The sequence below is a fragment of the Microcebus murinus genome, chromosome 4 (assembly GCF_040939455.1).
Source record: "Microcebus murinus isolate Inina chromosome 4, M.murinus_Inina_mat1.0, whole genome shotgun sequence".
NCBI classification, from domain to species: domain Eukaryota; kingdom Metazoa; phylum Chordata; class Mammalia; order Primates; family Cheirogaleidae; genus Microcebus; species Microcebus murinus.
The window spans coordinates 2390899-2417536 of NC_134107.1; the positions used below are offsets into that span (position 1 = coordinate 2390899).

The following is a 26638-nucleotide window of genomic DNA, read 5'->3' on the forward strand; positions in this document are numbered from 1 at the left end:
GTATAGAAGATTTTTTAAATGGTGCATCTGTATAGGACAGTTACCAGGAAACGAGCTTGCAGGACTAACAGTTGCTCTGGGTGGGTCAGGGAGTGAATGGTGAGTGGATGTGAAGGTCTAGACATTATTCTGCACTGCTACAGACTTTACGAACACTCTACACTTAGGCAACACTAAATATATTTAAAAAAAAAAAACTGTTTTTCTTTCTTTGATAATAAATGAACCTCAGCTTGTTGTAACTTTATAACCTTTTCAAGTTTTAAAACTTTTTGACTAAGTTTTAAAACTTAAGTTTTTTAAAACTTTTGACAGCTCAAAACACAACCCCATTGTACAGTGGCACAAAAATATTTTTTCTTTATATCTTTATTATACATGTTTTTTACTTTTAAAATTGAAAAACAGATTTTCCTTTTAAACTTTTTTTTTTTTTGTTAAAAACTAAGAAGCAAACACACACATTCGCCTAGGCCTACACAGGGTCAGGCTTATCAACGTCACTGTCTTCCACCTCCACGTCTTGACCCACTGTAAGGTCTTCAGAGCAACAGCACCCACAGAGCTGTCATCTCCTCTGATAACAACGGCTTCTTCTGGAATAGCTCCCGAAGGACCTGCCTGACCCTGTTTTACAACTAACTTTTTTTTTTAATACATATTTTTAAATAATAATAAAAAGTATAGTACAGTAAATACATAAACCATTAGCATAGTTGTTCATTATCATTGTCAAGTGTTAGTGTACTACACATAATTGCATGTGCTGTGCTTTTATGGGACAGAAAAAAAAAGTCACCGTAATTTTTATTGACGGTTATCTTGCTAAATATTAGCATCTGATTATTAAGTCGTATTGCATTCACATTCTCCTTTTACAAGGCCTTACCTTTACCTATCTTAAGAATACACAACAAATAACATACAAAATTTAAATAACAATAACCTACAAAATTTAAATATCCAATAAAGAATTTAAAAAGGAGTTTAAATAAATTGCCGTATCAGAGGACTGAAAGAAACATCATAAAATGTTTTTTCTCACACAAATTGTTTAATTAGTCCTGCTATAAATTACCACTAACTGGCCCTGTTAAACAGTCCTATTGTGGTTCTGTTCAAGCAGCATTTATGTGCCAGTATAGTTAAATAATACAGACTAATGCTAACATATAATTTTAAGTTAACTATAAATTTTTAGTTTTTAATGTTAAAGTAATAATTAACTAGACAAATTAATAGTTTGTCTAATTATTATCCATTACATTATGGCTCTTCCGGCTCCAGTCCCCGCCCCCGCCCATCACAAGCCCCGCCCTAACAACAGGCTCCGCCCCCGGAACGCCGCGTTTCTCCGACCGGCCCCGCCTCCTCAGTGTCCAGGTTCCGCCCTCGCGGCAGGCTGGTGCCGGTGGAATCACGGAGCAGGGGTCGCCTCTTCCGGCTCAGGTTGTCATGGTGGCGCCTAGCCCCCCCGCCGTGTCTCGTCTTTTCCGGTCTCAGTCCGGCGTGGCAGCGCCCACGGGCAACCCTAGCTCTTTCAGACCCTCCCTGTCATGGCGGCGCCCTGCCTCTTCTTCCGGCCACGGCCTGTCATGGCGGCGCTTTGCGTAGCCACTTCCGGAGCCAACCTGCTCTGTTGCCCTGGCCCTCCCTAGGCCCGGCTCCCATGGCGGCGCTCAGGGATTACCGGAAGTAAAACACCGGAAGTGAGGCGTGCCTCTGCCCGGAAGCGAGCGCGGCACTGGGAAAGATGGCGGCGGCAGCGCCCAGGTCTCACCTGTGCTCCAACTCCCCTTCGGGCTCGGGGCCCGAGTCCGCCACCTCAAGGCCGGCTCCGCTCAGCTTCACATCCTGCTGCGGGCGCCCCAAGTCCAGAAGGCCTGGGTCATCGTGGCGGGTGTGGGACGCAGAGGCTGGCGGTAGCCTCACCTGCATCAGGCAGCAGCTGTGCCCCTGGCACTCACAAACAGCCCCCTGGGGAGGCGGGGAATCTGGAGAAGTCACCGTGAGGCCCTGTCAACCCAGCCGCCGACACACACCCACCCCAACGCACGCCGTGTTGGGGGGACGTGCATTATAGTAAAAATAGTGTTAAAATATGTAATATTTGGTCTTTGTCCACAGTTCCTGGCACAGGGTTCCTAAAACCCTCGGCATGGACATTCCCAGGGTTGAAACAAGGGTCTTGAGACAGCACTGTGGAAGGCTGGATGAACTGAAGGGACCATCTAGGGTTCAATATTTGAAAGGGCCCCAACAAGTCTGCTATATTTACTCCAGTTTGTAGAAATTTGAAAACCTGGAAGGCAGAGATTACAATGTGTACCCACACCTAGAATCATCATGGGCAATAATCAGATTAATCCAGAGAAAGAATGACAAAAGGGCCAAGGTCCCTCGGCTCAGCCCCTGCTGTGAACTCAAAGCTTCCTCAAAGCTCACGAGTGGGAAATAAAGTCAAGTGCGCAGAACGGTTTCCAGGATTCCTTGACGCAGGCGGCTTTAGGTTAGCCCTGGCGTGAGAGGACACAGAAATGTGGGGTTTGTGGGTGCTGTGGTCTGCGTGTGTGTCCGCCACCCACATTCCTATGCTGGAAACCCGGCCCCCAAAGGTGATGGGATTAGGAGGTGGAGCCTTGGGGGGTGGTTAGGTCACGAGGGGGCACTCCTGAATGGAAGTGGTGCCCTTAAAAGAGGCCCCAGAGAGCTCCCTCATTCTTCCCACCACATGAGGACACGGACAGAAGGCGGCCAGTCAGGAAGCAGGCCTCACCAGGCACCAAATCTGCCAGCACCTTGAACTTGGGACTCCTGGCCTCCAAAACTGTGAGAAACCCAACTTCTCTTGTTGATAATAAGCCACCCAGTCTGTGGCATTTCATTCTAGCAGCCTGAACAGATTAAGACGGTGGGTTTGGGGTGGAGGCTTGGATGGAAATTGCAGAAGTTGTGTCTCCTCTCCCCGATCCACCATGGCAAAACCAGACCTGCTGCTGAAGCCCTTGCAGAGGCCACAGCGGGGACCGTGAGGGTTGGTGGCGTTAAGGTAAAAATTCAGACCAGAATCGTATGCCCAGACCACTTAAGGCAAAGACGTGCATCTCTTACCTGAATGTCGGATGGGGGTGCATATGGGGTGTGACCCGTGTTTATCTCCCCCACCTGGAGATGTCAGTCAGAGGTGCAGACATCTGCCCTCGTGCACGAGTAACTGGAAAGTGCGATGAGGACCAGTGAGACCCCCGAGCCCACACAGAGCAGGGAAGAAGCTGGAGAGCTGCCTGGAAGAATTCTCTGGGCCCCAGCCCCAGCCTGCGAGCACCTCCCAGCAACAACTACTGGAACTTGGGACCGAAAACTGTCCACTTGTCAGCCAATCCCTGTCTTGCTATCAGAGTCATCAAAACCACCCTCGTGGCGGAAGGACGAGAAATCATCTTGACAGCGGCACGCTGTCATGTCTTGGAGGTCCCAAGGCCCAGGATCAGCCGCTCACAGGAACCTGAGACAACACGGGCCTTCCAACCCTCCCCTGCATAGAGTGCGAAGGCTCCAATTGCAAACGGGTTTATTTTAAGTATCAAACAAGGTAGTGTATAAAGTGCTCGAGTGTCCTGAATGTCACCGACGCGTCACTGCAGACCCCGCTGGCACAGAGGCACAGCAGGCTTTCTTCTCGTCTGCCTGGAGGAAGGTCTCCGCTCGGGCTGGTGAGCGCGGCGTGAGCGTGGACTCACGGGGCGCGTGGCGCGCTTTCCCCCGGCAGGGCTGCGCTCTTAGTTGCTCCCTGGGACTCCTCGCAGGTGCTGTCCTCGCTGAAGTACCACTGTCTGGGGGTCGCCAGGCCCTGGGCCTCTTCCCAGACGCCCTGGTTTATCAAGGCGGCCTCTTTGCTCGCCTCGGCGGAGAGTTCCAGCACCTGGGCGAAGCTCCTGTGGGGCGAGAGGAGGAGTGGAGGCCTCACTCTCCGAGGCTGAGCGCCGGGTGCAAGCAGAGCCCCTCGGTGGCGAAGGAGGGGCTGCGGCGTGGGGGTGGGGGGTTCCACGTCGCCTGTGTGCTCGGTGGGGGAACTCGGGGAGCAGGGTTGGGCGGAGAAGCCTCAATCAGGGAAACTCCTAAGACGGTACCAGGCCGGCATGAAAGACGACTCACTGGGTCAAGAAATACTCAGAACGCATCAGCACTATGGTTGGTACTACGGTTTGAACGTCTGTCCCCTCCAAACTCATGCTGACACGCAATCCCCAGCGTGGGGTGCTGAGAGGTGGGGCCTTTAAGAGGTGACTGGGTCACGAGGGCCCTGCCACTCGTGAATCAGTGGATTAACGGGGTATCACGGGAGGGGGACTGGTGGCTTTATGAGAGAACTGAGCCAGCACACTCAGCCCCTCGCCACGTGACGTCCTATGTCACCACCGCCTTGCAGAGTCCCCACCAGCAAGAAGGCCATCACCAGATGTGACCCTTCGACCTTCTCAGTCCCCAGAACCGTAAGAAATAAATTCCCTGTCTTTATCAATGACCCCGTTTCAGTGATTGTTAGAAGCAACAGGAAACCAAGACCGCCGGGCACGTCTGTCTCAGGAGCAGGAGGGACAGCTGCGAACAGGATAAAGTCCCCGCCTTCATGCCACTCACACGGCGGTGGAGAAGCGTGTGACGCCTGCGTGTTTAACCGCTCAAAGCTGTGACCCCTGCCATCTGCAAACCTTCTGTGTGCCCTGACTTTGTCCTGCAGCCACCCACAGAAGACAGGCCAGAGCCGGTGGCGGCTGTGTCTCATGAGTCCTTTCCAGATATTTCAGGCATCTCAGGAGACAGATCGAGCCTTGTAAGGAGGAGAAAACAAGATTCTTTTCCGGAAGAGGTGCAAAAGCCCATAGTTAGAAATTGCCTGGGGGCGGTGAAAAGAAGGGGTCGTGAGGGATTTCGGGGGGCTGGTCACGGGCTGTGTCAGATCTAGGGGCTGGTCCCACAAGGGCACAGGCTCTGTGACAGCCATTCAGCGGTCCCTTAGGATCTGTGTCTGCCGTGTGTATTTATACTTCAATAAAGAGCTCAAGGCCGGGCGCGGTGGCTCACGCCTGTAATCCTAGCTCTTGGGAGGCCGAGGCGGGCGGATTGCTCAAGGTCAGGAGTTCAAAACCAGCCTGAGCAAGAGCGAGACCCCGTCTCTACTATAAATAGAAAGAAATTAATTGGCCAACTGATATATATATAAAAAAAAAAATTAGCCGGGCATGGTGGCGCATGCCTGTAGTCCCAGCTACCAGGGAGGCTGAGGCAGAAGGATCACTCGAGCCCAGGAGTTTGAGGTTGCTGTGAGCTAGGCTGATGCCACGGCACTCACTCTAGCCTGGACAACAAAGCGAGACTCTGTCTCAAAAAAAAAAAAAAAAAAAAGAAAAATAAAGAGCTCAAAAACACGCTCCCAAGCCCTGACCCTGGAAGACATTTAGAACCTTAACAGCGCTGACCCGAGGGCGCCTGTGCTGTGCCGGCTATTCTGGGGACAGGGTGGGTGAGGGGCGGGGCCCTTTCTCTTCTGGCCGCTTGAGAACTTCCTGGACTTTCCAGAGCCGGGTGTGAGTTCTCCGCCATCCCCTCCTCCCTGTCTCGCTTGACCTTCACACTGGGAATCTGGGGCCCACCCTGCAACCTCTCTGGTCCCCAAGGCACCAGCGCCCCCACTCCCTCAGAACCAACTCCAAAGCAAGGGAGAAGGGGACCTAAGATGCCCCAGGTGCTCCTGGACTGAGACTTTGTCCACAACACAGACGACAGCGACCCCTGCTGGCCGCTCCCGTACCACGCAGGGTCTGTAGGAGAGCGGCTCACCCAGGGAGCTGAACCCCAAGGGGAACTAGGAGCCTCTAAACAGCGCAGCAGCCAATAGCCCACATCCTGCCTGGACAGGGTGCCTTTTTCTTAACATATTTTCTGAGATACCTTCGGAGCTCAAGGTCCTTTTTCACGGCCACGTCCTTGAGTTCGCCCAGTAGGTCCAGCACCTGCACGTTTTCTTCTGAAGTGCCCATGCCGAGATCTTCCAGGAGCTTCTGAGTGGTCTCCAATTCAGACTGCAGGGCGTCTAGGGCGGGGGAAGCGGTCGTGAGCGATGGACTGCACGGTGCCCAAAGCAACAGACGCACAGATGAGCGGCCGGCTAGATTTTTCTCTCTTCACGGCAGTGCTCTGCTAGAGCTCACAGGCAAGAAGGGTAAGCAGAGGAAGACACTCGTGCACTGGTACTTCTCTGTCCCTTGGCCAGAGATCACGGTGGCCTGAGACAGTGGGACAGGCATGTCCACCAGGTGCTCATTCAAACAGACCTAGAATGCCACTCTGGTGTCCTCGACAGAAACCAGTGCAAGACGCAGGAAAGGCCACGCTGTGCCAGCGTCACCCGGGGTCTCCCAGCCAGGCCAGGAGCAACTTTAAAATCCCCTCCTTTGTACTACTGACCCTAGCAGCCCTGCATCCCCTGAGCCGAGGGACACGCGCAACCCAAGTATGTACGCCACGTGCATTCCGACCACGCACCTCTCCCCCTCAGACACACGTCATATCTAGGCCAGCTGTACGTCAGGATCACGTTCTGGGACCCCGAGGGCCTCGAGAACGGCATCTCCGTCCTGCTGTGGACTGAACTGTGTCCCCAGGCTCCGTCCTGCTCGCAGCTCCCTGCGAGCCTGAGCTCAGCTGGACACGGGGTCTCTGCGGACGGGGCTGAGTCAAGCTGAGGTCACTAGGGTGGGCTCTAATCCAGTAACTGGTGTCCTTACAAGGCGAGGGGAGTTGAGATAAGGAGACACGGAGGGAGAAGGCCACGTGACGACTGGGCAGAGACTGGAGTGACGCAGCCACAAGCCAAGGAGCGCCGGCAACACCAGAGTCCAGGAGGGAGGCCGGGCTCGCTCCTCCCCTAGAGCCTGGAGGGAACTGGTCCTGCCAACGCCGATCCCCGACTCTGGCCTCCCGGATTGGGAGGGAACACGTTTCTGCTCCTTTGCGTTGCCCGGTCCTGGCCATCTGTTGCGGCAGCCGCAGCAAATGCATGGAGTCGCTAGTCCCGCTCCTGGCAATGCCCACGGCGCTTAGCAGGGACGGAGCCCGAGAGTTACGGCCGCGGAAGAGGCTGCAGTCGCCACAGAACCAGAAACCCGGACGCTGACAAGCATCCACCGAGGGCAAGTTGCACACGCCCGTGCGATGAGTCATGTGGCCATGATGCCCTTCTCACAACGACGTGCAACAGAGAAGCGTGCACGCAGTAAGTGGGAAACCGCGACACGTGTGGCTCGATGTCGAGTCTGTTTACGTGCACACCGTGCTGCGCTAACATGGAAAGAAAACACGCCAACGGACAAACCGCGACATTGCCCACAAATGTCACTTTTTTCTTTACAACTTGGCTCGTTTTCCAAAGTTCAGCATCATGCCTAGACCGTGTCACACTGGAAAAAACTCGACTCACTAAACCCTTTCTGCCCTCGGCTGCCGATCGAGCAACACCCTTTGGGACCCTGGACCGCGGCTTCACTCTGCTTCGGATGCGCTGCCGGCAGGGCGCGGGGAAGCCCCTGTGCGTCTCACACACCGCGCTCTACCGCGACAGCCTCAGGCAAAGCCTACTGAGATGACGCAGGAGAGCTCTTCCTAGCAACACCCAGGCTCCGGGCAGCGGAAACCCACTCCAGGAGCACACCTGTTCTGAAGAGGGCTGGGGCTCGGGCGTGGCAGTTTTCACACTTGCCAAGGGCTTCCAGTGGGCCAGGCAGGAAACCCGTGCACAGAAAGGACCTCACCGCTCTGCGGAGCGGGCAGGCCACAGTGGGCCGGTGGCCCCGCAAGAATGCCTTTCGGCAGGACAGGAGATCACTGTGAATCCCACAGCCCTGGACAAATCCCAAAAGTCGCTTACTCAGGGCAAGACCCTGGAGGAACCACAGCCTGGCCGGTCCCCACCATCCTCTGCCACTAGACAGGAAAGCACACTTGTCACGACCACGTCAGGCCCACGGGAAGCACTGGCACGCGCTCCTCACCGCCGCAGCCTGCGCAACGCAGCCGGGACGTCCCGTTTCCTACCTAAGAACTGCTGCCCGTCGCCCTCCAGGTGGATCGCCCTCACGGGCAGCTCGTGCCGGGTGGCGTCCAGGGCCGTGGCGAGCGTCCTGTACTGCTCCTGGAAGCGTTCACCCACTGCCTCGAAGGGACTGAGCATCTCTATCTGCAAGCAGGATGGGAGGGGGCTGTGGGAGGGGCCCTGCGGTCACCAGCCCGGAAGTGGAAGGGCTCGTGCAAGGGTAAGCTACGGCACTGCTCTTGCACGAGCCCCAGGGATCGGAGCTCGGGAGGCCTCTGAAGGGACAGGGGCGGGGCGAGCTCTCCCCTCCCGCCAACGGCCCAGCAGACTGTAGGGTGGCCCAGGCTCCTCACTGTGAACACGGGTCCCCTTCCAGTGTGTTCTGGGCCTGGGCCCTCAACTGGGATCACAACGGACCCAGGAAGGCTGGGCCCTCCTGCCTTGGAGCACTCCACGTATGAGTGCTGTATGGCCTGTCTTCCAAGGCCAACCTGGCACGGCCCGCCCCACCCCTTCCGTGCTGCCTGGGTCTGCATGGGGGTCTGTGACAATACATAGTTGACCCTTGAACAAATCCGAGGTTAGGGCTGCCACCTCCCCCCGCCACCATAGCAGTAGAAAATCCACATATTACCGTTTTTGTTTTAGAGAGAGGGTCTGTCGCCTGGGCTACAGTACAATGATGCAATCATAGCTCACTGTGACTTCAAACTCCTGAGCTCAAGTGTTGCTCCTGACTCAGCCTCCCAAATAGCTAGGACTACGGGTGTGCCACCACCATGCCCAGCTAATTTTCCCATTTTTTGTAGAAATAGACCGGCTCTTGCTCAGGCTGGTCTTGAAATCCTGGCCTCAGGCGATTCTCCTGCCTCGGCCTCCCAAAGTCCTACCACAACGCTGCCTGCAAGGGTGGGAGGCGGCCCAGCCAGAACGCTCGGCTCAGACAGAGCCCGGTCGCACGTGTGGCTGACAACCGACCTGGGCGTCAAGCGCCTCCTCCAGCTCCCGCTTCTTCTGACAGAGGAGAAGTCTGCGCCGCAGCTCGTGGGTCTTTCTCTGCAGCTCCTCCTTCTCTTTGCACAGTTTTAATAAGTGTTTTTCGGCCTCTTCTTCGAACCGAGCAAGACCCTTTTCCATCTGTTAAACGGGAAACGAAAGCTCAGGCTGGAGGGGACTCCCTCCCCGTGGGTCATCGAGGCCCCCTGGCACCACGGCACACGCGACCAAGGACTGCTCTCACCTTGACCGCCAGCAGAGTCAGCAGCAGCGTCTGCGACTCCATCATCTCCATCTCTTCGGACCGGGTCTTGAGAGGAGGAAAAACACCCTTTCAGATCCCAGCGAACTGGTGTGAACCCAGCAGGGGCAGAAGCGTGACTCGTGTCTTCGTGTTTACTTTGATGATCTGGGAATCCTCCACTGTGCTCGGCCCTGCTGCCTGCTTCCCGCGCGCGGTCTTTTCCAGACAGAGAGGACGGGGAGGTCTGGCCCTCCCGCCGCGACAGGCGGTGCAGGGGTGGCGGCAGCGGCCAGGCAAAGCCAGCTGAGAGCACCCAGCGACTCGGTGCTGTGCCGGGACCAGAACCCGCCTGTGGGTCCTGTCCTCACCCAGGCGAGACCACGGCCCAGCTGTGCTCCTGCCAGGGGCCGGGGCCTGGCCTCGCGGCTTCCCTAGCCCAGAGAAGGCCGCAGTCTCACTTTCCACACGGTCCCGTGTTGGTTTCTGCTCCCGTGTGTGTGCTTGGGGAAACAAACTCTACAAATGATCTAAGAACAGTTCTGGTCTTGACTTTTATCCTAAGGGGCACGGCTGTCTTGTTTGCTCTAGGAGCCCTGGGGCCTCGGGTGACCCCCGGCAGAGGGCGGGAGCAGAATCAGATTCACGCGGCCTGTTCACGGCAACCCCTTCCTCTCAGACACCTACCGGGCTCTTTTTCTGAGGGGCAGAAAATGACGTCGATGCCGTTTTCTCTGACATTGTTTTTTCTAATTGTGGAGTCTTTTTGATTGCACTTTTCTCTAAGATAAAGAAGAGCATTTTAATGATGAGAAATGCACGCAGATGGTCCCTGATTTATATTTTGACTCTGCAATGGGTTTATTGGGATGCAACCCCATCGTAAGCTGAGGAGCATCTGGACTTGCAATGGTTCAATTTAAGATTATCCCACTTTACAATGGCTTTATCGGGCCATTGAATACGTTTTTTTTTTTTTTTTTTTTTGGAGACAGTCTCACTCTGTTGTCCAGGCTAGAGTGCCATGGCATCAGCCTAGCTCACAGCAACCTCAAACTCCTGGGCTCAAATGATCCTTCTGCCTCAGCCTCCCAAGTAGCTGGGACTATAGACACGTGCCACCATGCCCAGCTAATTTTTTCTCTATATATTTTTAGTTGTCCAGCTAATTTCTTTCTATTTTTAGTAGAGACGGGGTCTCACTCTTCCTTAGGCTGGTCTCAAACTCCTGAGCTCAAACGATCCTCCCGCCTCGGCCTCCCAGAGTGCTGGGATGACAGGCGTGAGCCACCGCTCCCGGCCTAAATACATTTTTGACTCATGGTGTTTTCAACTCACCATGGATCTTTCGGGATGCGGACCCCGTGGTAAGTGAAGGAGTGTCTGTACTTTCGGGGCCTGCTGAGATCTGCTGCAACCCCCAGCTAGTGACAGGAGGGGGGAGACAGACGACTCACCGTTGATGGCGGAGAGGTCCAAGTCGGGTGGGGCCGAGCCGTGCCCTTCCAGCAACGTGGACTGCAGGTCGCCCTTCCCGGCCCCGCTGCGGTCTGCTGTCCAGACACGAGACCCGGCAAGTCAGCACGGACAGTGCGGAAACGCAGGCGGCTTTTTAACAATACCACTCCTCCCCCAAACCCCAATTTCTTCCCACGTAGCAGAAAGGACTGAAAATCCCTGAAACTCCCAGCCAGCAACTTGAGTCTATTTGTAAAGTACGGTGAGAAAAGAGACATTCTTTATAACTAACAGAAACAAACAAACAAAGTAGCAAATAGGCCTTTCTGCCGGCGTAGAAGATGCTGAGGGCCAGAGACGGCGCCGCGCCTGCTCTGCCCGCCTCGCTCTCGGCTGCTTTCTCCTGCTCCTGGTCCCTGGGAGAGCCCGAATTCAAAACCGTGAGATCCTGCTTTACACCGTCTATGCACTGCAGCCGCACGAGGGCCCAGCGCGCTGCAGACGTCGGCAGGTGGCATGCACGACACCCGCTCTCGTGTTGGGAACGGAACACGGACTGTGCAGCTGGGGAAACGCATGACCTGGACACGGGAAGAGCCTCGTGCAGAGCTGCCACGGCTGCAGCGGAGGCACGCACGCGAGGACTTGGACAGAGAGCCAGGGCGAGTGCCACGCCGAGGAGGGGCCTTCCTGGACTGGGCGCGTGGACACGCCTTGAGCACCAGGTACACCGACGGCGACTGTCGGAGCAGCAGATCGAGAGTGAGGTCCCCAACCTGCTCATTTTCCATTTTTTACAGTGAATTCCTGTCATATCCACAGGGAGGAAAACTAAAAGATTTTCACATCACTCTGGTGGCAGCTTCTAGGAGGAGGGGTGAGGACAGACCACCCAGCTGCTGGCACAGGGGACAGGGAAGGCGACCCAGGGTGGTGAGGGGAGGATGAAGCCTCACATCCTCTTCGAGAGTGCTGCTCTCACAGTGCCAGTGGGGACTGTCATGCAGACAGGGAGCTGATGCCACAAGGGTGGCAACGTGGCTCTTCTCTGGGACCACACAGGGGGGCAGTGACCCCCCACTTCCCAGCCATCACTCAGCCTCCACGTGCCCCACCTGTCCTTGCGCGCAGACTCTTGACAGCGGCCCTGAGCTTTCCCAGGAAGGAAGGAGGGAGCTTTAACTTGGCACACGTGGAGACACACTTTGCCACCGCGCTCGCCACGGACTGAGGGTCAGGGCTGCTTCGCACCTTTGCTTTTCTGGAGCTGGCTGGGTTTCTTCCCACCTCCAGGTATCCTCCCGCCGGTCTTCAGGGCATCTGTTTCAGGAGCCTGCTGTGGGAACGCGCGGCATTCAGAGGGCAAGACGCCTTCCCTTCCGGAGAAGGGTCCCTGACGCAGTCTACCCTGCTTTTTGCAAATGCTCTTACTTTGAGACAAGGGAGAGATTGAAAGAGTTTGGAAATTTTATCTCACATACACGGGCCAAATTTTTTCAAAAAGTGGACACACACGCGCAGAGCATAGGAAACCACCGAAATAAATGTCTGCTGGTGATTATCTCTGACATGGTAGATTACATGTGACCAATTTTTCTGGATTCTTTTCAGTATCCGCTAGTTTTCCAGAAAGAACATATTACCTTGGTCACCAGGAAAGACAAAGTTTTTATACAGGTATTAACTATCAAAACTTATTTAAAAAAAAAAAAAAACAAGCAACACATGGAGTACAGCCCTTATAATAACCAAAAGCGAAAGGAAAATCTCATACAGGGCAAGAACATTGCAAGGCGCAGACACCACTCCTGTTCAACATCACAGTGGAGGTCCTAGACCAGGTGTCCTCAAACTACGACCCGTGGGCCACATGCGGGTATTTTTACCCATTTATTTTTTTTTTACTTCAAAATAAGATATGTGCAGTGTGCATAGGAATTTGTTCCTAGTTTCTTTTAAACTATAGCCTGGCCCTCCAACAGTCTGAGGGACAATGAACTGGCCCCGCGTTTAAAAAGTTTGAGGACCCGTGTCCTAGAACAAAACGCAAAAGGCAAACAGGTTGGAAAGCAAAAAGTGAAACTCCCTTCCTGCGGACGGCGCAAATGCCAGCCACATGCCAAGGACCGTGCGCTGGGCATTGGGTGAGGCAGCTTCAGAGTCCAGAAAGTGAACTACTGGGTTGAAAGGCAAGAACGAGCCTATGCGTCAACAGAGATCACAGCTTTGTAAGAAGGATGCTCAAAGCAGCGGGCTGCTCACGACAGACACGCCAGCTCGGCATGAAGAGCTGACAAAGCACCTGGACGAAGGCCCTGGACCTGCTTCCCTCAGGACCGGCCGTGACCGGCTGGCCCGGGTGTTTCGAGTCCCAGTTACTCAGGACCATGCTCAGAACTGCTTCAAGCACGCACGGAGTGCCGTGTTACCTTTCTGGTTGTTTTCTTCTCGTAGTCCAAGTAGCGGGACTCAACCACTTTTCCACCTGTGGGGGACACACTGTTGGTTTATAACAAAACTACTGTTGTGGCCTGAGAGGACCCAACACCCCCAGACCCCACACCCACCCAGGAGGACCTCCGCCCCAGAGAGCCAGGGGCTGTGACTCTCCCTACTCAGTGACAGGGACAGGAGCCACTGCTCCTCTCTGATCTTGTCCTTTAGCAGCCTCAAGCATGTACGGGACACCTACTGTATTCAAGAACATTTATGGGACACCTACTGTATGCAAACTCCAAGCCAGGGGTGGGACCACAGAGTAGCAGAAGAGCCGAGATCAAGGAATATGCCCCAAGGAACATGCCCAAAGGTCAAAGCAGCAAGTGCACTTGGGGTGAGGGAGGGGAAGGAAGAAAGAACTTTCCCCGAGTCTCCAGTTTGCTTCCTCCCCCCCCCCAGCTCTGTCCTCATGGATGCCCCACCCTCGCCCAGACCCCTCCCCGTACCTGCCCCCACAACCTTCAGCTCCTGGGTCTGCTCGTCCCCCAGTCTCAGCTGCTGGCCTGTTTCCTGCTTCACCAGGAGGGCAGAAGCAGGCCCAGGAGACCCTCCCCCCAGCGCATCCAACCCCTCCAGGCCTGAGAGCTGTATCCTGTCCCCTGTGGATGGCTCTCTGTGCCCCCAGGGAGAGTGAACTCTCCATTCTGGGTGCTGGAGCCCAGCCCTCACCCCAAAGGAAACACCCAGCAGCTCCCGCCTCCGCCTGCATGGATCCCAGTGTGCACCACACGCCCACCTCACCTCCCATCTCTCCGCCCCCCTGTACAGCAAGCACCCTGCACTCGAGACTCCTCTTCCTCTCCTCCCTCTTCCCTTGAATCCTGCAGTTCACCTTCAGCCTCACCCCTGCGCTAAACTCCTTTGGGCCAGACCACCAGGACCTCCCCACTCCTGAACCCTCGGGCCGCCCTCGGTCCTGGTCATGTGAGCATCAGCGCAGCCACCAGCAGCTCCCTCCTCCCTGCAAAGCCCCTCGCGGCGCCTCCAGGCTGCCCCTCTGGGGGCTGAGGCCTGCTGGGTCCACCAGCTCAGGAGGCCTCTAGGCACCTTCAGGGCTCTGCACCACCTCCCTCACTTGCTCCCTTCAGCCATCCTAACCCCTCACTGTGTCTCCCGCCCCCAGCGCCTCCTTTCTTCAGGGCTCCACTCAGCTCAGACCCCAGCACGCTCTGCCCGTTTTGCCCACAGCATGTGTCACGGTCAACACGCCACGTCTCCTACGTTTCTGCTACGCTGCCGCCTCCCCTCGCTAGGGCTCCCGGAGGACCTGGGATTTTTGTCTCCTTTGCTTGCTGCTATATTCCACCACCTGGCACAGAATAGGTGCTCAGGAATATGTCAAAAGAATGACTCTACATTTTTATAGGTGCCTATCGAGCCCGGAGGTTTCTCTTTGCTTGACATGGTTGATGTCACACAGCTCAAAAGCGTTTGTGAGTGCGATTGTGACTTCAACCATAACTTCATGCCAGGATTCGATTCTTCCCTTGGGGACTGGGGTGGCAGCCACAACAGGAGGGGAATGGAGGCACCCCCACAGACCCAGAGTCTAGCCAGAGAGCTGGTGGTCAATCTGAGTGTCCCCAGGGCAGGGATGAGCCGCGTTGGCAGAGCGAGTGTGCTCAGAGCACGGGGTGGGCGGGTGCCTGGAAGCTGGGGACAACCAGGAGGCCACAATCAGGGTGCAGGTACCTAAGGGTCAAGGCCTGGACCAGGCAAGGGTCTCAGGGACAGAACCGATACTTATGGAGGGTCTGCCACCAGATGGCAAGTGAGGGCGTGGGGTAAAGGACACCCCCAATTCCAAGCAGGGGAGCCTATCCTTCTTTGGGTCTTTTTAAGACTGTGGGCAAACGGTTTCGCTCAATGAGAAAGCTCGAAGGCTCTGGCTGTCTGGCACAGTGGGGAAGAAAAGCAGTTTCAAGTTTCTGGAAAACTAGGATACCCCTGTTTTGTTTGAAACAGTGCTGAATTTTGCACAGAAGCAATGACACAATCAAGGATATAGCTTGTGACCGAGAACTGGGCAGCACATAAACATAGCAGATGTTCTACACGAGGTCAAAAAGCAACGCTGAACACCTAAGCCTTGACTCCTTTGGAACAAAAATCCCAAGTTCTGCGAATAGGGCACTGCCACACGGCACACGTGGAGAAATACTTCATCGTCTCGTAGTCCTGACTTTCAACGAGCCAGACCCAAGAATCTACCATCCAAGCCAGGCTCTGCCGAGACCCAATGAGGTTGGGGTGCTAACAGTGACCCCAGACTTACTGGGGAGGAAAATTGGACATATGGGCACCCCCACATAACTAACGTGCTTCCGTTTTGAGACTGTGATTTTAGATAATGAATTCGGCTCATGGGTCCCCACACCCCCCTTCCCAGGGATGTGTCCTGGCCACAGCCCGAGAACCGCATGGCTGAAAGGGACCCCACTGTCCAAAATGATTGCCACCGTCTCATGACACATCCCTGGCTTTGGGCTAGGATGGCCAGACTCAATCTCCAGAGCTGTGACCAGGAGGAAGTAATACCATAGGCCCTCTTCTCTGGACTGGTTTTTCCTTCCCCCAAAAGCCCTTAATGAAAGAAAACAATCACTTTTTATTTAAATGGATCCTGCTGTCGCTCACCTAGAACTCTTCTCTCCTTCCTCCTGGCTCCGCTGGAAGCGCTGAGACCGGCCGAGGCAGGCTTCCTGCAAGAGGAGAGAGAGCGACCTTGTTCACCGTGGCCCAGGAGGCACAGGGGAGCCACCGAGGTACCTCCGCCAGCTGGAGCTCAGTGTCCTCAGGACGGCCGGTCCCAGTGCCGCCTGAGGACTTTCTCAATCTCAGCAAGGCTGGGCCACCTCAACGGGAAGAGTGACACAGGCAGCTGCCCGCCCCGGGCCACCTGGGCAACACAGCGTAGCTGAACACCTGAGCTGAGAAGGGACGCGTGACAAGAGCTGTGTGGGAAAGATCGCAGTTGTGCTCAGTGTCGAGCATCTCAAATCAGCCCGGGCTCCACCTGTCCACCAGACGTTCATGTGCCCGCCACTGTCTGCCACGGGACACAGCGGTGAACGGGACACAGAGTTCCTTCCCAGAAAGGGAAGGTCAGCATGTTCCTCAACACGCAGGGGTGAGGAGCGGCCCAGGCAGGTACAGGGCTGGCGGGATGGGTGTGACAGAGTGCAGCAGGCTCAGGTGCAAGACAGAGGACATCCTGAGACGATGGTTCAACAAGGGCCTGGGCACTGGGGCCAGCACGACGTAGACACAGGAAATGGGCAGCCCGTGGTTTAATTGCAGAGGACAAACGGGGCCACGGAGTCAGGGAGGACAGACGCTTGGCCTGGCTGTGAGTCCCGGGTTCTAGCTTAAGGGCTCAGCCCTGTTCCTGCAGCCCAGGGCTGGGGAACCCTTCTCTGTGAAGGGCCAGACGGAAAATATTTGTAGCTCTGTAGGTCACCTGGGCACTGGTGCACCTAGAAACTGATCACGGTTGCCGTTCTAACACGAAACATGGATGGTAGAGAATGCAATGGACACGCTGTGTCCTGCTAAAGGCAGGGACGTTTGAAATTCACACACTTTTCATGTCATGAAAATTCTTTTGATTTTTCACAACCATTTAAAAATGTACAAACCATTCTTAGCCGACCAGCCCTACAAAAAGGGAGCACTCTGTGTTAGGGCGGGGGCGCACAGCGCGGGTTGAAGAAAGACCTTTCACAGAGAGTTTAGGATACAAAGAAGTACAGTGTTTATTTATCTGAGAAAGAAACAAGGAAAGAGAGAAAGAGAAGGAGGGAGTGGCCATGGCCCACTGACGAAGGAGAGAAAGTGTGGGCAGTTGAGGAAAGTTCTTTGGGGTTTTAAAGGGTAAAAATGGTTTTTTTTCCCCTCGCCTTCCGTAGACTGAGAACAGAAGTGGTGGCAAAGCTGTTGTAGGTGTTTTTTAATTTCTTTTTCTCTGAGAAACCAGCTTATCTGAGTCTTTGAAATCTGTTTTTCTGGGCAGGATCTGAGGCAGAGAGTTGGAGGCGGGAGTTCCCATCCCTGCTGTCGGCTTAGGGCCCTTCAAGGCTATGGGAAACCGCTTACCGAGGTAGGCCACGGGTGTTTTCTTTCAAACAAAGGGTAGGTGTGTTGTGAGTTTTCCTTTAAAGGGGCAATTATGTGTCGAGAGTTAATTTTCCTATGTTCAGTTTGATAGTTTTTCTCTGTTAGAGAGGTTGCTAGTAGGGCCACCTTTTACTCTAGCTTTCGCCTGCAGCCTGCAGAGGGCTGAGCCCTGCTGTGGGCGACAGGGAGATGGGGAGGAGACGGACAACGTCAGAGCCGTGCTTCATGAAAACCACCGGCGGCTGGCGGGAAACAGGCTCCGGTGTTCTAGGAGCACAGGGACAGTCTGCTGGTGCTCCTTACTGGACCCGACAGCCTGTGTGTTATTCTGTCTGGGCTGCAAAACACCAAAGACTGGGTGGCTTAAACAACACACGTCTATTTCTCAGAGTTCTGGAAGCCAGAGGCTGAGCTCAAGGTGCTGGCAAGGCGGGTTTCATTCCCAGGCCTGTTCTCTCGGCTTGTAGGTGGCGGCCATCTCCCCGGGTGCTCACAGGACATCTTCTGGCTAGCGGGCTGCCTGGTGTCTCTCCCTATGGGATACGGATCCTACTGGATCTGAAGACAGTACTGATTGTCACACAAAGGGGGAGCTATTGGCTTTAGTGGTGGAGGCCAGGGACGCTGCTCAACACCCTACAATGCACACAGGACGCCCCCACCCCAGAGAATGATCCGCCCCGGAGGTACACTGTGCCGAGGCTGAGAGCCCCTGCTGTGGTGAGTGGGTGACCGGAAGCCTGGGACTGAAGACAGAGGACTTAGAAGGTGCCACGAACTCCTATCAAGAAACAAGGAAGCCTCAATGCTATTCAACTCTAAGAAGGACCGAGTGAAGTTCCCATACACTCTAACCAGGGTGAACCTCAGAAACACTGTGCTGGGTAAAAGAGCCAGTCACAAAAGACCCCAATCATATAGTATCCAATTATATGCAATGTCCAGAACAGGTAACTTCATAGAGACAAAAGCAGGAGCTTGGGGAGGGGGGTGAGGTATGAGTGCTAATGGGGACAGGGTTTCCTTTGGTTTTGTTTTTTGTTTTGTTTTTTTCAGAGTCTCGCTTTGTTGTCCAGGCTAGAGTGAGTGCCGTGGTGTCAGCCTGGCTCACAGCAACCTCAAACCCCTGGGCTCAAGCAATCCTGCTGCCTCAGCCTCCCAAGTAGCTGGGACTACAGGCATGTGCCACCATACCTAGCTAATTTTTTCTATATATATCAGTTGGCCAATTAATTTCTTCCTATTTATAGTAGAGAAGGGGGGTCTCTCACTCTTGCTCAGGCTGGTTTCGAACTCCTGACCTTGAGCAATCCGCCCACCTCGGCCTCCCAGAGTGCTGGGATTACAGGTGTGAGCCACCGCGTCCGGCCACGGTTTCCTTTGGAAGTGATAAAAATCTGAAACTAGAGCGGAGGTGATGGTTTTACACTGGTTTCACACACTGTGAGCACACTAAATGTCACTGAATCGCACCCTTTAAGAGGGTTAATTTCATGCTATGTGCATCTCACCTCAATGTAAACATTGAGTGACAACTGATGTCACAGGAAAGCAGGGGCTGTGAGTCAGGAATCGCTGACTAACCAGCTGTGGGGGTGCAGGTGGGTCGGGGTGACTCCTGGGTTTCAGCCTGAGTGGGAGGATGAGGAAGCCAGGAACAGAGACCAGTGGCACAATGGGAGTGGGGACAAGGCGCAGCACTGGAACTCCTGCTGCCATCACCTGGAGCAGCTCCAATGGCCGCTGCAGCCACTTCCTCTGCAGTGGGCTCCTGGAAGCCCAAAGTGAGACCCGGGAAGTGTTGGGGGCACCTCCCGCCCATCGTGGGGAGAGGCAACTTAACGAATGTTCACCAGGCGCCGGCAGCTGTGCTCCTTCACGGAATCCTCTCAACCCTACAGATTCCCAGCTGTTCACCCCATCTCTCTTAATTTTCCAGACCAGCACCATGATGTTTGCACCGGTCACCCCTGGTGAGTGTCAGAGGCAGGAAGGGACAGAACCGGGACTCCCTCTGGAATCCGAGCCAGGGCTCTGGAGTCAAACCGAACGGGCTCCAGGCCCAACCTGCTGGGAGTCATTAGACACCTGTGTGAGCCTCAGGTACACCTCGCCTGTTACTGGGAAGCGCTGACGTCAAACTAATGTCAACCTCACAGTTCGGGCAAGGGGCAGTGGAGCGATTCCTCTCGCTGGCCTATGCCACGTCAATTCTCACCAAGGACAATAAACACTGGCCAGGTTAACACGCTAGACAGACAGCCTCAGCCTCACGCCTGGCACCCAGCAAAGCGCTCAGCTTCTTTCTTGCACGTGCTGAGTAACCCCGGGCAAACGACTTCGCCTCCCCGAGTCTCCGTCCTGTCCTCCGAAAACGGGGAGCACAGAATCAGGCGGGACGGAGGACGGAAGGAGACATTTAGCGGCCGCTTGCAAACTGCCAACGACAATACTGAGAGCGACGGCCCCGATGAGACTCAGGAGCCGTTCTAAGCGGGGTTTACGCCCCACGACACCGACGGGGCGGTGCGGCGTGTGACCAGCCCCGTTTCGCAGCGCGGGAGAGCGACGCACAGACCCGGCAGGCCACTCGAGTGCCCGCGGGCGCCCAGCGCCCAAGCCCAGGGTGCGCAGCTGGGTCGGGCGCCGCGCTCCTGAGCATGCGCAGAGCCCGCGCGCCGCCGGGGCCTGCGCTTCCCGAGAGGTTCTGGGAGGCGTCGGCCCCGTACTCGCCCCGAGGGCCCTCACTCCCCAGCTGCGCTGCCCGGTCCGCCCCGGCCCTCGGCCCTGCCTCTCCCGCTGGCCACCCACACGTCCACGCCCGCGGCGCCTCAACTCACCCTGCGGCGCGCTCTGAGGAATCCGCCATTTTCCCGCCTTCCACTCAAAGGCGGCTTTTCACGGCCGGCACCGCCCCCTCGCTGCGGGTCGGACCAATGGCAGAGCTGTAGGAGGGGCGACCACGGGCCGTTTCCGCCTGCGCACGCGCCGCCTTCGCCCTCCTCACCCCTCGCACTTGGTCTCGCCCGCGAGCGGCCGGAGGTGGTGGTGGCGGCTGCGGGTGGGGAGCCGGATCCTAGGAAGGGGCGTGGCGTCCGTGGCGCTCCGCCCCGTGACGCGCTCGGCGTTACTCCCGGCCCCTCCCCTCCGGAACCCGGAAGCCGGAGCGCGCGGGGGAGCGGCGGGCGCGCGGGGCGGAGCGGCCGGAGGCGCGGCGGGCGGGCTTGCTGGCGGGCGTCCGGGCGGGGACCCGGCCCGCGACCGGCGGCGCGCGGCGGCCGAGGCCCAGGTGAGTTCCAGGCGGCCGCGGGTTGGGGATTCGAGCTCCAAGGGCGCGTTCGGGGGCTGCAGAGAAGAGGGGGACGGAGCCCTGAGGGGAGCCGTGACGCGACGGCGGGGTCCAGGGGGGCAGGAACGAGCCTGGGGGTCCGTGGGGAGGTTGCGGGAGACGAAGTGGAAGCGAGACGAACGAGAAGACAGTTGGTTGGGACGGGGGCTGGTGAGGGAGTTTGCGGGCGTGGGAGGGGTGAGTCTTGTGGCTTTGAGCAGCTTCTGCGAAGAGGACGTGGCTTAAGTGGTAATTGGGGGGTCGCAGGAAACGGGGTTGGGGGAGGCCAGGAGGCGGGGTTGAGAGGCCCAGGCTGGGGGAGGGGGCCGGGCCGACGGGGGAACAGCTGGGGAGCGGCGGGGGAAGGGGTACAGGACCGGTCCCCGCGCGATTGAAGGAAGGGCGCCCGGCACCCAGTGAGTGCTCAGTAGAGGCAAGAGGTTCTGAACCCACTGATGTGCCAGGTGGAAGGGGAAAAGGGGGGTTAGAAGTCATGGCAAGAACGGAGGGAGGTCCAGGCAGGGCCTGGAGAGGAGGGGAGAGAAGGAAAAGGCTAGGGTGGCCCCGTGCAGATGTTGGGGTGCAGCTGCTGGAAATTCCATCCCCCCCATCTCTCTTGATTCCTCTCCTTCCTGCCTTCACACCCAACAGCTGGGTGACCCAGGGCAAGTCCCAGCACCCTCAGTAGCAGCCTCCTGGTCTTGGAAACTGCACCACTCTCCTCTTAAAACTGGCTGGATTCTGGGGTCCCAGGGAGCAAGGAAGGAGCCTCAGGGCTTGCAGTGGCAGCGGGCCGGAACTGTGTTTCAGGAGGGAGGGGGCCGGTGTGCACTCACCGGCGTGTGCAGGGCTGTCACCACCTCCGCAGAGTTGCATCCTTGGACTTAAGTGGGTGAGGCGACATACAGGAAATCTGTCCCCAGGCTGCTGTGAGCTGGGTCCTGGAGAGGCTGTGCAGCTGGGTGCCCTCCCGTCTTTCCTGGGCACCCTACAGTCCTGAGGTCTTTGAGGGCAGACCTCTCTGTGCCTCTTTGTCTGAGGTGGCAGCTGGTGGGGACACTGTGCTCTGCAGCCAGAGGGTCCCAGCTCCACCTTCCCGAGTTCATTCTTGGTCTTCAAGTCTCCAGAGGAGTCTTAAGGTGTCCGGGAGCAGCTAGCTGGAGGTGACCTGGCCACTGGAGAGTTATTCCACCGTCTGAGGGGTCCGACTCTGGCTCTGGCAAGGGCCTAGGGTTGCTTTTATCGCCATTCACGTGTCTCCTTTCCCGACTGCAGGGATCTTTGTCTGGGAGCTGCCAGGAGTGCTGGGGAGCCCAGGTTTGTATCTGGTTTATTGTAGCTGGTTCAAGAGGCGCATCTGGATAGTTTGGATATAAAGAAAGTCACAGGGATGTAACCACCTGTTCCATTTCCAAAACGTTCTGGCTTTCATGAAAGGTGGCTTTGGGCCATGCTTGCCCAAGGGCACGATTACAGCCCACAGTTGTGCCTCCCACAGGCATTGACCATGGACTTGCCTGGCCAAGACACTCTGATGATCAGGCCTGGAGTCTTCTGATCCCGGGGCCCGGGTATTGCCTCCTCCCTGCTCTAGGAGGGTGGCTAGGCAGGGTCTCCTGTGTTGGAGGCCCTGGCCTTGGTCAAGTCTCTGCCTGTTTCCGCGCCTGCAAGATGAACGGCCTGGCCTCCATCATCATTTTTCTACCTTGACACCAACCCCTCTCAGTAACATTCTCGCCTCCAGTACTCTCGCCACTTGGGCTTTAGATAGCCCCCCGACTCTGAATTCTTTGCTACAGTAATCCTACTTTTATATGACTTTCTGTGCAACAGTTTGTATGCAAGAACGATGTTTGACGACTTCTTTATCTTCCACATAGGAAATCATGGTGTCGACCGAGCTTTGGCACATTGCACCTGTTCCCAAAGCTTTGACTGCGCCGTTCTGGTTGGAAATCCCTAAGCAAGACCCTCCCTCGGGTCCTGTCTGGTGACTTGCCCCTTTCTATTTGATGGTAGGATTCATTTTTCTCTCCCCAGCAGGGGCTTGCTAATGTGCGGCTTCCTGTTCCTCATCTCTCCAAAGTGGTGTGTCTTGGGTGGGCCCTAAGTTAAGTTGAGGGCTCATCGTGCCAGGCGTTTGGCTGGTTCCCAGGGACAGAGATGAGCCCTCATGCCCTGGAGGAGGGACATGCTAGTGTCCTCCCCATGGAAAGAATGGGGGTTCAGATCAAGCGGCCAGTGTGGCCACACAGGTGGCACAAGATATTGTGGGGGAAGGATTAGGGACAGCCGGCACAGGCTTTGGGACGAGGGGGATCCCAGCAGGTTTCCTCGGAAGTGGTGGCTGGCCCTGAGTCAAACCTGGAAATGTACAGAGTGTTAACCCAAGCCAGGAAGAGGGGATTGCACAAGCAGAGCCGTTTACCAAACATCTTCTACGGTAGATGCTTTTATACGCCCCAACTCTCTTATTCTGCCACCCACCAGCAAAGAGGGTCCTTGTTCCTATTTTCCTGATACAGAAACAGGCCCAGGCAGGAGATGACTTCAGAGATGGCTCCTTGGGCTTTCTAGAACACAGTGGATCCTTACTAACTTTTCACTGGTGAGGCCCAGGTCTCTAGGGCAGACTTTGTCAAAAGCACCACCCCGGACGTTTCAGGCTGGATCATTCCTGTGCACTGTAGGGTGTTGAACAGCACCCCTGGTCTTTGTTGATGAGATGCCAGTAGTATTTCCTCCCCCTGAGTTGTAAGAACCCAAAAATGTCTCCAAATATGGCCACATGTCGTCTGGGGACAGAATCGCCCCCAGCCCCACCCACCGGTGAGGACTGATGCTGTGTAGTAAGGTTGGATTCTGACCGGAGCCCACCGGTACCCCAGAGGGTCTTTGGTGTTTGTGGAGCTCCTGACAAACTGCCACCAAGGATGGGAGTGCGGGCAGAGACCAGGAAGCGAATTCTGCTGTCCAGTCAATTTTAATTTGGAGGGAGCGGGTCTCGATAAAAAGGAGGAATGCATGCAGGGGGAGTTAGACAATGTACCCAAGGATGGACAGTGGGTGCCCTTGTCTCTGTCTCCTTTGTGTGACCACTGACCTGGATTTCTGGAGGAACTGTCCTCGTCTCAGAACGAACTGTTGCTTTTCTCCCGAGATTAGAGGTATTAGATTCTCTTCCCAAGAGCTACTTTTGGAGGTTGCCCCAGATATACATGGCTTTTGTCAGTGGAATTATCTCCTCTTGCCCTTTCACCTCTAGCCGCCCATCCGTTCCCAGGCACACACTGTTGAATTTTTGTTCTTGGAAGGCCCTTGCCTCGCCATCCCCTCCTCTGTTCCGCCCCTCCCCATCCGACCATGACATTGCCACTTCACCTCGATGAGAGGAGACAGCATGCTCTTGGGGCCATAGGGCCCACGACCCCTTCTGGGTGCTGCCCCTGTGCCCCACCCACAAGCCCTCCATGTGCCCAGAGTCCCCATCCCACTGTGCCAGGCAACCCCTGCTCTGCCGGCCATTCAGATGGCCCCAGGCGGCCTCTCCCCAGAGCAAGACAGGCCCTTCTCTTCTGCCCTCCTTGTCCCCAGAGTGGCAAAACAAAGGGCTCTGTCTCCGCACCAGCCCACCGCCGCCGCTGTGGCTCGGAGCTCTGTTCGTTCCTTTTCGGTTTTCATCCTGGCCGGGAAGGAGCCCCAGAGATTAGCCATGTTTCAGAAATGCAGCTAATGAGTTTGGGTTCTACTCATTTCCTAGGCGAGACTTTCTGAGTCCGAGCCCAGTGATAAATAAAGTAGTGATTCAAGGGTTCAGCCTGTGGGTTCGTCGGCTCCATTAAGAAGTTGTCCTTGTCTGACTCATCCGTTTGCAGCCCGGCTCTGCCCCGCTCGCAGGGTTGTGTGTGCAAAGGGAGCCAGCCACGGGGATTTCGTTACTGGGCGTATGAGTTTGCTAGGGCTCCCGTGACAAAGTACCACAGGCGAGGTGGCCTGAACTACAGAAAGGTATTAGCTCACAGTCCTGGAGGGCGGATATCCCAGATCAAGGTGTTGGCAGGTTTTATTCCTCCTGTGGGCTGTGAGAATCCATCCCAGGGCTCTCTTGCTACTTTGTATGTGGCCATCTTCTCATTGTCCACCCCCATGCCTGTGTCTATGTCCAAACTGCCTCTTACACGGGCACCAGTCATATGGACGGGGCCCACCCTAATGACTTCATTTTAAATTAATCATCCCTGTAAAGACCCCGTCTCCAAATGCAGTTGCATTCTGAAGTACTGAGGTTTAGGAGGACTTCAATGTGTGAATATTTGGGGTTGGGGGAGGAAGTCGTCCAGCCCAGCCCATAACACTGAGGAGGGGAAAATTTTCATTTTAAGATAGTGAAGTAATTTTTGGGAAAATGGTCATGCCAACAGAAGATAATTTCATCTTGCTTCATCTCCTTTAAATGAATGCTTTAAGGGGTGGACAGGTTGGTTGGTCACATCAATTTCAGAAGCTCCTTTTGGGGAATTTTCAAGATCTTGCACTCGTACGTTCAGGAGCAACTAACTAGAGGCACAGAGCCAGCCCAGGGAGGAATGGATCTTGCTTGGGGTGTTTTACAAGGGGGTGTGTTTAGAGCCAGGCCCAGGCGGCTGCGTGTGCCCAGAAGGGCGTGGGTCTCTGTTCTCAGTATTCCCGTGGTCTCCTGGAGGGGCATCCAAAAGCAGCTCCATTAATGGACCGAAGTGACCTCGGGACCGTCTGCCGCCACAAGCGATTAGACGAAAGAAGTTTCTGGAAGGTCTTCAAATCCTTCTGCAAAAAGGAAGTGTTGGCTGGGAGCCAGACTCGGGCTGGCCCCTGGGGATACTGAGAACAGAAAACAGCCCTCGTCTCTGCCCACACGTTCAGCCCAGAGTCACACGCGCAGAAGTCAGATGAACAGCCCCACGGGGACTGCGAGGCACCCAGCAGTGGATGGGCTTGTGACAGGAGCCAGGGGCTGGTTTCTGCAGGAAGAGGGAGACCCGGGGGCTTCTCCAGCCAGCATGCGGTGGGGGTGTGTCTGCCTGCAGAGTGAGAGAGCGACCGCTTCCTCACGAGTGAGGTCACAGCAGCACATGGGTGGCAGGAGGCTCAGGGCTTTGCCCTGGCTCTCCCGGGAGCCCACAGCTCAGAGCCTCTCCGGGAGGCGCCACCTCCTCCGTCCCGTCGTAGGGTGGTGAAACCAGGGGACCGAGGCGCCACGTTTGGGATTTTGATTCTTGGGACTCTGTGCCTCACCTGGGGCTTTCATTTCCTGGCAAGCACTCCAGGGCCCCACTACTTGCGAAGGTCACCAAGGTGATCAGCCAAGGGGCCGTCACACAGCGATGCTGTTTATCAGGGGCACAAGAGTGGGCGAGACAAAGGAAGAGCAAAGCCTGTGGGCACTGGCGGGGCTGGTCCATTTCCCTGCGCGGTCCCTTGGGTGGGGGTCTGTCTCCTAGCCGAGCAGGGAGAGGAGAAGATGCAGGCGAAGCAGGTAGGGGCTGGGGTATCCCGGAGTGGAGAAGGTAGCCCGAACGGGGCCAGGTGTCTCAGACTGTGGCAAGCTGGGCAGTTACCGCACAAGGCCGGCACTCGCTCTCGCTCTGAATTTCACGCAGCCAAGCGAACGTGGAGTCAGAATCATGCTAACGTCTCATGCACCCAGGAGTCCTTGAGGAGGCCTCAAGTGTGCAAATGTTGCTTTTCTTATTTACGATAAGCGTGGTTTACTGGTGACGTTTGGGGGCAGATCATTCTGTGTGGCGGGGGCTGTCCTATGCTTCTCAGGATGCTGAGTGGCACCCCCAGCGTCCACCCACCAGATGCCATTAGCACCCCCTCCTCCCTGTTGTGACAACCAAAAATGTCTCCAGGTGCTGCCGTAGAT

At 55.9% G+C, this 26638-nt stretch overlaps 2 protein-coding genes across 11 annotated transcripts in view; one reads left to right on the plus strand and one right to left on the minus strand.

The window, feature by feature from the left end:
- Positions 1-3556: 3556 nt before the first annotated feature.
- Positions 3557-20415, minus strand: LOC105866272 (HAUS augmin-like complex subunit 8). Of its 4 annotated transcripts, none has more exons than XM_076001507.1 (11): positions 20243-20415; positions 15924-15988; positions 13217-13272; positions 12039-12120; positions 10787-10879; positions 10017-10111; positions 9333-9398; positions 9071-9229; positions 8095-8236; positions 5953-6094; positions 3557-3935 (listed from the first exon to the last, which is right to left on the minus strand). In XM_076001507.1, the coding sequence occupies exons 1-11, from the start codon at positions 20269-20271 to the stop codon at positions 3737-3739; spliced, it is 1128 nt and encodes a 375-aa protein (XP_075857622.1). In that variant the 5' UTR covers positions 20272-20415; the 3' UTR covers positions 3557-3736. The 4 variants fall into 4 exon arrangements, with proteins under 4 accessions (XP_075857622.1, XP_075857621.1, XP_075857620.1 ...); XM_076001506.1 differs by having other exon boundaries at positions 10787-10882; XM_076001505.1 differs by having other exon boundaries at positions 12039-12123.
- Positions 20416-20553: 138 nt separating this feature from the next.
- MYO9B (myosin IXB) overlaps positions 20554-26638 on the plus strand; it is a 95569-nt gene continuing 89484 nt past the window's right edge. For all 7 annotated transcript variants that reach the window (XM_076001503.1, XM_076001497.1, XM_076001499.1 and 4 more), the window contains exon 1: positions 20554-20691. The gene's annotated coding sequence lies outside the window, so the exon portion shown is untranslated. The remainder of the gene's footprint in view (positions 20692-26638) is intronic.